Source organism: Chaetura pelagica, unplaced genomic scaffold (genome assembly GCF_000747805.2).
Source record: "Chaetura pelagica isolate M959 unplaced genomic scaffold, ChaPel_1.0 scaffold132, whole genome shotgun sequence".
In the NCBI taxonomy this organism is placed as follows: domain Eukaryota; kingdom Metazoa; phylum Chordata; class Aves; order Apodiformes; family Apodidae; genus Chaetura; species Chaetura pelagica.
The window spans coordinates 1,899,992-1,909,320 of record NW_009952709.1 but is presented as its reverse complement, the minus strand read 5'-3'; the positions used below and the strand labels follow the sequence as shown (position 1 = coordinate 1,909,320).

General features: G+C 58.1%; 1 protein-coding gene across 1 annotated transcript in view; it reads right to left on the bottom strand.

The window, feature by feature from the left end:
- Positions 1-2,722: 2,722 nt before the first annotated feature.
- Positions 2,723-9,329, bottom strand: part of COL27A1 (collagen, type XXVII, alpha 1) — a 96,050-nt gene continuing 89,443 nt past the window's right edge. Inside the window, exons 36-47 of the mRNA XM_009994350.1 lie at positions 8,315-8,368; positions 7,994-8,047; positions 7,298-7,351; positions 6,211-6,264; positions 6,078-6,131; positions 5,858-5,911; positions 5,289-5,351; positions 4,823-4,988; positions 4,438-4,544; positions 4,089-4,169; positions 3,656-3,844; positions 2,723-2,872 (exon numbers count right to left, since the gene is read on the bottom strand). Of these exons, the coding sequence (XP_009992652.1) occupies positions 2,723-2,872; positions 3,656-3,844; positions 4,089-4,169; positions 4,438-4,544; positions 4,823-4,988; positions 5,289-5,351; positions 5,858-5,911; positions 6,078-6,131; positions 6,211-6,264; positions 7,298-7,351; positions 7,994-8,047; positions 8,315-8,368 (1,080 nt within the window). The remainder of the gene's footprint in view (positions 2,873-3,655; positions 3,845-4,088; positions 4,170-4,437; positions 4,545-4,822; positions 4,989-5,288; positions 5,352-5,857; positions 5,912-6,077; positions 6,132-6,210; positions 6,265-7,297; positions 7,352-7,993; positions 8,048-8,314; positions 8,369-9,329) is intronic.

Genomic DNA, 9,329 nt, shown 5'->3' with positions numbered 1-9,329 from the left:
GGGGCTGGGGAGGGGTCTGGGGGCTCCCCAAGTCTGAGCAGGAGCAGCTGAGGGAGCTTTTCGAGTTCCTTTTGGAGCAAAGGAGGTGAGGGGAGACCTGCTGGCTCTGCAGCTGCCCGAGGGGAGGTTGGAGAGAGGGGGGATCAGTCTCTTCTCCCAAGGAACAGGGATAGAACAAGAGGAATTGGCCTCAAGCTGTGCCAGGGGAGGTTTAGGTTGGATCTTGGGCACAATTCCTTCCCCAAAAGGGCTGTCAGGCCCTGCCCAGGCTGCCCAGGTGGAGTCCCCATCCCTGGAGGGGTTTCCAAGCCCTGGAGATGGTGCTGAGGGGCAGTGGGGCCTGGGCAGGGCTGGGTTAATGGTTGGAACAATCCTGTGATTTCATCCTGCACCGACCCCCTGCACCAGAGCACAGTGTCCCTGAGTGTTCTGCTGGTTCCCCCCTGGCAGCAGGAGGGCAGGATGTCACTGAGTGTTTGTCATCCCAGCTGCAAAATACAAAAGGTACTTTTTTTCCCCCCCCTGGACTTTCCCAGACAGGCAGGACAGACCTAAGGGGAACTTTCCTCCCCAGCTCCTCACTGCCCCACTCCAGATATCTCCATCACACCAAGGAGCAGGAGGAGGAGGCAGCTCTGGAACTGCCCCTGCCTCAGTTTCCCCTGGTGAAAAGGGGCAGTGATGCCCAGAGAGGCTCTCCCTGCCTGCCAGCAGGTTTGTGTGCAACTCCCTGCTCGGAAAAGAAAGACAAGGGTGCAGGTAAAACTGCCTCTGGTAGCAAAGTGTCTTTGTCCTGATGTCCAGAGAGGTGGGACTGGACTTCTTCAGGGCACGTTTGCTGCTTGAATTAACAAAAATTAAATTGGAGAAACCTGCCCTCGTGCTGCTTCTCTTTAAAATCTTGTCTCCAAAGTTTCCAACAGAAACGGACACAACCATTATTTTGGCAGCTGAAGGAGCAGCAGGGCCAGGGGCTGAGGGGAGGGCTGTGCTGCTTCTCTCCTCTGCACAAACACAGCAGAAAAAACAGCTGCTCAAAAGAAATAACAAATAATTTAAAAATAAAATCCTGCCCTGAAGAAAAAAAAATGTTGTTTACTGTCACATACCAGGCCACCCTGCATCCCTCCCCAGGAATCCAGCACGTGCCTTGAGCTGGAGTTGATGTTTTCCCTTTGCAACCTGCTGCAGAGGGTCCCTCTCAGCAGCACCCAGGGGATGTGGCAGGCCCCCGGGGGAGGTGGCAGCCCCTGCTGGAGCCTCTGGCTGCAGGAGCCCTGCAGGGAGCAGGAACCCAGCTCTGCCCAAAGGCTCCTCTTCCCCTTTCTGCCAGGAAGGGAAGTCCCTGCACGGCAGGAATTGAGGTTTTGGCTGCCCCCGTGATGATGAGGCTGCACATCCCCAGGCAAGGGGACATCCCCAGGGGGGTCTCCAGGGGGGTGGGCAGGGCCAGGACTGGCATCACAGCCTGGCAGGGCAGAGCTGGGGTTGGTTTTACAGGCAACAAGACAACCAGCATATTGCAGCAAGTGCCAGAGTGGGAAAAAAAAACCCTTTTCAAGGCTCAGTCCCTGCCTGGAGGGGGCTGTTGGCTGAGCCCTGCCCTGTGCCCCCCCTTGGCCAGCTGGTGACACACACAGGGCACAGCAGGGACAGGAAGATGCTGCACCAGGGACTGAGCCAGCAAAGAGCACCAGAGCCTGCACACACTGACTGGTGCTGCTTCATCTGCTCCCCCAGGGCTGTGCCCCCCAGAAAGATTCAAGTGCTGCTCTCCTGGACCCCTGGTGTGGCCACTGGTGTTGATGAGCAGCTCACCAGGACAGGGTGAGCTCAGGTTAGAACCTGAGCAGTGAAGGGTGCAGAGAAACCAGGGGTGCAGCACAAAGCCAGCCAGGATCTGGGGAGGGGGAGCTTGGGGACTGATGCAGCAGAGAAATATGGGGACTTGGGTGCCAGGCTAAAGCCTCTGCCCTCAGGACTCACCTGTACCTACCTGGGGCCAAGCAGGGACAGTGCAATGGTTGGAAGCAAGGGAAACGCTGCTGGGAACAACAAAAGTGCTAAGAAACAGGAGCCAAACTGCTCCAATCCCTGCCCCTGTCTGACCCCCTAAAGGCCCTCTGACCCCCACAGGAGCTGCAGACCCAAACCAGAGGCAGGACTTGGGGGTGGCCTGCATCCTTCACCCCTCTCCAGGGGCTGGCACAGCAGCCTGCAGGCAGTGGGCACCACAGCACAGACCTCAGGCTCTCCAGGGCTGTTCTCAGCCTGGGCCTGCTGGGATGAGGCTCCAAGCCTTTGGGCACTTGGCCAAGGCAAAGAAAAGCCCCTTTCCTTCCCCTCCTCCCAAGTGGCTGGAGTTGTACTTGTTGTTTTTCACTTTAGCAGACAGTTCCTGGTGGTTATAATTATCCGAGCCTCCCCCAGGGAGTCATTAAACCAGCACCTTCTCTCATATATGTATGTATATATATATATATAATAATAATATATATAATTTATAGAGAAATAACTTTTGTAAACAATACTCTTCTACTCCAGAAGGAAGTGTAGTCCATGGCATAATGCAGCTACAATCACAGCTCTCAAAACCAGCCCCAGCAGCTCCAGGGAGGGGGTGGGGGGGCTGTGACCCCCCCCAGCCCCTGCACGTGTCCCCAGTGGGACAGTTCCTGGGTGGGGAGGGAACCGGTCGGCTGGGTTTTGGGTGTCACTGGTTTCAGGTGAAGCAAACTGGTCCGACTGTGAAACCAAACTGGTGGGAGGTGTCACCGTTGTGGAAGACGCCCACGTCCCGCAGGGGCAGGAGGGAGAGCTCCTCGGTGCTGAACTGGAAGATGGTGTCAGTGATGGAGGAGTCGTTGTCCAGCTGAAATGAGCACCACGGGCAGCTGAGCAGCATCAAAACCCTGGTGGGCCTGAAGGGTCAGGCACCCACTGGCCCCTTTCCCTGCTCTGGCTGCTCCTTGATGCACCCAGCCCCCCCGGCGGGCATGGACAGGTCTCCATCCCCAACCCTTCATGGCTTCTCCAGGGAGATGGAATCATAGAATCGTGAAGGTTGGAAGGGACTTTAAAGCTCATCCAGTTCCAACCCCGCTGCCATGAGCAGGGAACCCAAAACCTCCTCCAGCCTGGCCTGAAAAACCTCCAGGGATGGGGCATCAACAACCTCCCTGGGCAACCCATACCAGTTCCTCACCACCCTTAGAGGGAAGAATTTCTTCCTAATAGTTGGCCTCCCCCATGTCCCCTGGAGCCCACCACAGCCCCTACCACCACACCCCAGTTAACTCCTTGGGCCCAGGGAAAAGGTGCTGCCCATCTCCATCCTGCCACATGGATCCTGATTGGAGTCTATCCCAAACCCTGGGGGTGCCAACACGTGCTGAGGGACTCAGATCATGACTCAGATCATGAAGGTTGGAAGGGACCTTAAAGATCATCAAGTTCCAACCCCCCTGCCATGAGCAGGGAGCCCTCCCACTAGACTTTGTTTAGACTTATGTGGGGAAGAAAAGAACAGTTTCCCACACCAGGTTGCACAAAACCTCCAGGGATGGGGCATCAACAACCTCCCTGGGCAACCCATTCCAGATGTTGGGGGGCCTTTTCCAGGCATGGAAGAGAGTCTGACCATGCCCAGGCTTACCACACAGCCCTGCAGGCTGGCTGCGTAGCTCTGCTCCCGGGAGTCAGCCAGGAAGAGGATTTCCTTCTGGGGCTGGGGCTGGCCCTGCTGGGGGGCTGGTCTGCAGGAGTAGGAGACCTTCTGGGTGGCCTGGTGGCTGTGCAGGCGGAGGAAGCGGAGCTGCACCGGGCTGGCCCCTCTGTACTCCAGCTGGGGGACACCAGAGGGGAAAATGGGGGTAGCAGGGGCTGCTTGGAAGGGTCTGTGCTCCCCCCCTGCCCACAAACTGGGCAGGATTCCCACTTAAAGCAGTGGTTTGGGTTTTCTTGCTGAAGGAAGTGTCACATGCCACTGGGACGCTGCCTGGGCACTTCCCCAGCACAGGCAATAGGAGACCCCCAACCCCCTGCAATGGGCTCTGTGTCCCCTCGGCTGTCCCAGCTGGGCCACTCACCAGGAAGCCCCCAGGAAGGGTGCTGAACCACTCAAAGGTGTCCTTGGAGGTGTAGGTGCTCAGCCAAGCCTTGATGGGGACCTGCAGGGAGTGGGGACCATGTCACACTGTCCCAGCAGGGGACAGTGGCACTGCCAGGACAAGGAGCCAGGTATAGCAACCCATGGGTGGGACCTGTCCCTGCACTGCTCACACACTGTGACCAGGATCCTCAACTGCTCCCTGGCCATGGCAGTGGTCACCACGGCAAGGAATTGGCCACATTGTCCCTCTCCAGCCCCACCAACCCCCATCCTCACCCTGAGAAGTGACACAGGGCTGGAGCTGCCCCACGAAAGCCACCCCCTACCTGGTTGTGGATGGGGGCTATGCAGGTCTCACCCCCTGCTGTGAAGTTGCAGAAAGCCACCAGTGCATCCTGGGGACTGCCCTGGTTGGGGTCAATGTAGTATTGCCCTGGAGGGAGGCAGAGTTTTTGGCACAGGGAGGATGCCACCTAATGCCACCCCACCTCAGCTTGGGGCAACATCCCTGCACCCTCCCATCCTCCTGGGATGCAGCCATCTCCTTGTTCCAGGGATGCCCATGAAACCCAGCTCAGCTCATCCCCACAACAAACTCTCATCTCCTTGGAACTGCAAAGAGCTGCCTGTCCCCCCACATTGGCCAGCCAGGGGAGGGGAGCTGGCTGGGTCTAGGGCCAACGTGGGGGGATCCCACGTGCACCCCAGTACCGTCGGGCAGGCTGGGGTGGGCCAGCAGCAGCTCCTTGCAGGTGGTTGCTGGGTTGGTTTTGGTGCCTTCGGGATGATCCACCAGGGTTTGCAGCTCCTGGCTCAGGGTGTCCAGCACAGCCCAAACCGCCGTGTAATTCAGGTGGTTGGAGGGATAAATTAGGTGCTGAAAGAAAAAGAGGGAGGATAGAACAAAGCTGAACATAGACACCCCCTTTCCCCCCCCCTTCTTGTTTCAGCCAGGAGGATCACCAGGTGCTCAGGGAAGGGGTGGGATGTTCAGGGAAACAAGGACAAGCGTGTTGGGGGAGGGAGGAATCATATCTGCTTGCTCTTTGTGCAAGGTCCCTGTGCACAGAGGGACCTCAGAAGAAGCAGGACACGGGGCAGCATCACTGTCAGCCCCTTCCCTCCCAGCTGGCACCCACCAAAGAGGCCTGGGGGGTCCTGGTCCCCCCACACTCACCTGCAGCTCCTCCCCAGACAGCAGCAACACGGGTCCCCTGGGGCCAGGGGGGCCAGCCAGCCCCTGGGTGACAATGACAATGACCCTGGCTGCTGCCCAGGAGCCCCCTGCCAAGCTCCTCCAAGAGCAGCACCAGCTCCTGGCTGTCCCCATGGCATGGGGGAACAAGGGACCCAGATTTTGGGGTGAGGGACATGAGCAGCTCCACTCACCGGCAGGCCTGGTGCACCCCGGGGTCCCGGCAGCCCCGGGATGCCTTTCAGCCCCTGGCACAGAGTGAGGAGGAGGAAGGAAGAAAAGCAAAGGGTTGAGAGGCTGCAGCTCTGAGCCTCATCCCAGGGTGCCCAGCAGGGCCACCCAGCACCCAGGAAAAGGGCAGGTGCCCTGCTGCAGGACTCAGCCCAGCTCCAGCTGCTCCTCCCCACTTACTTTGGGTCCAGACAAGCCCTGGAAGAGAAGGACCAGCCCCAGCTAAGAGGGATGCAGGTGGAATGGAGGTTCCCATCCCAGCATAACCCCTGCAGGGCCAGGAGCAAACCCCAAACCTGCTGGGAGGGTGAAGGACTCACCGGCGTCCCGGGGATGCCAGGGTGTCCCTGTGGGCCAGGGGAGCCTCTGTCACCCTGCAAAGACACCAGGGGGGTCAGGGCACTGCATGGGGCACCCCCAGCCCTGTGTCCCCCTACACCCCAGCCCCTTCCCCAGGCGGATTTTGCATGAAAAAGAAAAGAGGAATGAATCCCAAATACTTATCTTGGCTCCTGCCATCCCTCTCCCCCCTGCCCTTACCTGCTGCCCTCTGGGTCCTGGCCTCCCAGGGATGCCACTGGGTCCTGGCTTGCCCTAGGAGATGTGACAAAGTGTCACATGGGGTGACAAGGGACCAAGGGGAGGGAGGAGAAGAGCAAAGCCCTCCACGCACCTTGAAGCCATCGTCCCCTTGCTGGCCCAGCTCACCCATGCTGCCCTTCTCACCCTAGGAGAGAGGCAGGGAGAGCTTAGGTGAGGAAGAGGAGGGTAGAGACCCCTGGGACACCAGCCCAGGTGGGAGCTCTGCCCTGGAGGGTGGGTGTCAGGAACCCTGCTCTCCTTGGTGGCATTGAATCAGGTAAGCAACCTGTTACCTACTGGCAGGAGATACCTGCTTTGGGAGGTTGCCCAAAGCCAAACCACCTCCTGGCCTCCAGCAACTGGCTGGGAAATGGGCAGTTCCCAGTTATGACTGGCTGCAAAAGTTCTAAAAAAAAAACCAAACCCAAACCCAAACAACCCTATCTTTTTGATTTGGTAGAATGAACTGCAGCCCTTTTGCTGGGGAAGGAGGAGGCAGTGGCTGCTCCCCAGGCAAAACTGAAAGTATTGTATCCCAGACTAAAATAACTTCCCAGGAAACACCCTGAGAAAAAGAAAGCCAATGTCTTGTGTGCTGAAATCTGGTGGAGCCAGGGAAGAAAGCCCAGCCCAGCAGCTGCCTGCAGCCTCCCCCCTCCTGCTTTCCCAGGCTCTGGCCTCTCTGGACACCCTGGACTTGAACTTCTGCCATCACTCCTTTAGCTTGCAATAAATTTGAAGCTTTATGACCAGGGTTTCATTTTCCTGAAGGCTGTGAGCAACCACCCTCCAACAGGGACTCTTTGTCTTATTTCCAGCCTCGTGGCTGATGGATGGGACCGTGAGGATGTGCTTGGCTCCCTGGGCCAAGGCTGGATCCCTCAGCTCCTCAGAAATGGCTCAGAGGAGGCATGTGCAGGGGATTAAAACACTCCTTGCTGCTGCTTGCAACTCCAGGAGGATGGAGAGGCTGGAAAAGGTTCTGTTTTGGGACAAAGTCTAAAGATTCCCACCTCCCAGCACCTGGGGACACAGTGGGCAAGCCCCAACAAAGGGTGCTGCAGTGATCAGGTGTCAGGAAGAGGGGAATAAGTGATGGCATCCAGCAAATTAAATGCCAGCCTGTGGCCAGAGTCCCCACTGTGCCTGGGGCTGAAGTGCTGGTGCATGTCACCCACCTTGTGTCCTTTGGGTCCAGGGTCTCCTTTCATGCCCTTCAGCCCTGGGATGCCCTAAGAGAGAAATGACATCTCTGCGTCACCCTGTGGCTGAGCTGTTCCCATCCCTGGCAAGGAGGGATACAAGGTTGTCACCAGGACTCTGAGAATTCCTCTGGGGAGAAATCTTTGATTTTTATGCTTTCAGGGGGATCTCTCAGCAAAGCTGATGAAAAATGCAGTTCAGGTCCCTTGGCTGGTTGCAGAACATCCCAGCTTTGTTTCCTGAAGTTTTCAAAGCTGGGATTTTTACTTTAAATAGGGACAAAACAATTTCCAGTAATTAAAAAAAAGGGTTTGAGTAATTTTGGTTTGTTTTTTTTCTTTTCCTTTTGGCTGCTGCAGTGCAGTTGGTCACTCCAGTTCTGTGGGAACAGCCCTCTGCAAGTGCTCAGCACTGCCAGGCACCAGACACCTCTCGGGCAGTATTTGGCCTCTGGAACAACACATTGGAGATGCTGTGGTTTGCCTGACTGCACAGGCACTGCTGGGATGGGGATCTGGGAGGAGAAGACTTGATGAGATGGATGAAGGCTGGATGAACCACCTAGAAACTTGTTATCAGTGGGTCTCTGCTTGGGTTGTCTGCAGAGCTGGGCTGCAGGGTGGTACCTACAGGGAGCACCAGCACCCTGAATCCCCCAAGCTGATACTCACATAGGGTCCTTGGGGGCCCTGGGGTCCTGGCAGCCCCTTGTCACCTGGGAAGCCCTGAAATGCAAAAGGGAGAGAGCCTGGCTTGCTGTGCCCAGCCCTGCAGTGTGGGAGCAGAGCAGGAGTGATGCAGGGAGAGCAGCTCATGAGGTCAGGGGGTGCAGGGAACCCCCCCTTCCCCTTGGGCAGGAAGGGACTGGGGACACAGAGCCCCATGTGGTGCCCCTATATTGGCTTCTTCTTTTCCAAGCCAGGAGCTGGTGCAGGTGGGAGCAGCCCTGGGCTCAGAGCAGCCCTCACCCCAGCAGGACCAAGCCCACCTACCTTGGGTCCCCGGGGTCCTCTGGGGGCCCGCTGGCCCATCTTCCCTCTCTTGCCCTGGGAACAGCAAATCAGAGACTCAGGAGCAATTCCAGCCTGGTGATGGCTCTAAACTGGCTGCCCCACATCCCCCTCAGGGACCCCCAGGGAGATGCTGAGCCCCCAGCAATCCAGGAGCCTTCCTGGCTTCTGAGCATCAGTCCCAGGCCTTCTGCCACCCTCCCTGGGGACAACGGTGCCATTTACCCGTCTGCCAGTTCCTCCAGGGACCCCTTCTTCCCCTTCATGCCCCACATCACCCTGGGAGAAGGAGAGATGGGAGATGACAGTCACCAGCAGCCCAGCCACATCCCAGAGCAGGACTGGGAAAACGGGTCACGGAGATGGGGACAGGGCTCTCCATGTGCTGGGGGACACTGGGGATGGGCACCATGAGTGGGGTGCAGAGCTGGCCAGTGGAGGGGAGGTGTCCCCCCATAAAGGACACCTGGAGCCAGGATGGAGGAAGCCCTGTGGGGCTGGGGGGGTGCTGAGCTGGGGAGACCTGCCAGCCCCTCACCCAAAAACCAGCCAAGGTAGCCCAAGGGCATCTGAGGGCTCTGTGTTTGCCAGGTACAGATGCATGGCTGCCTTTAGAGCAGGGAGAAACATCCCCCAGGGCAGTTCCTCCTGATTTCTCTCCGCGGGCACAAGAGGGTTGAGCAGCTCAGGCCCAGCCACCCCATGGCTGGTGGCTGCTCCCCCCTGGGGTGCCATCTGCAGAGGTACCTTTTCTCCTTTGCAACCTTTCCACCCTTTAGGACCGGCTCGTCCTGGAGGCCCCTAAAGCCCCAAAGGAGAAGGAAACCCCTCGGTCAGGATGCTGCACCAGGGATGTCCCCTCGCAGCCTCCCTCCCTGCTCTCCCCACAGCCTGCACGGGAAGATGCTCTGAGCTGAAGTCTCCAGTTGGGAGATCTTTGCCCCTGTCTGGAGCAGGCTGGGGCTGTGGGGGGGTTTTAGCAGGAACTTGAGAGGCT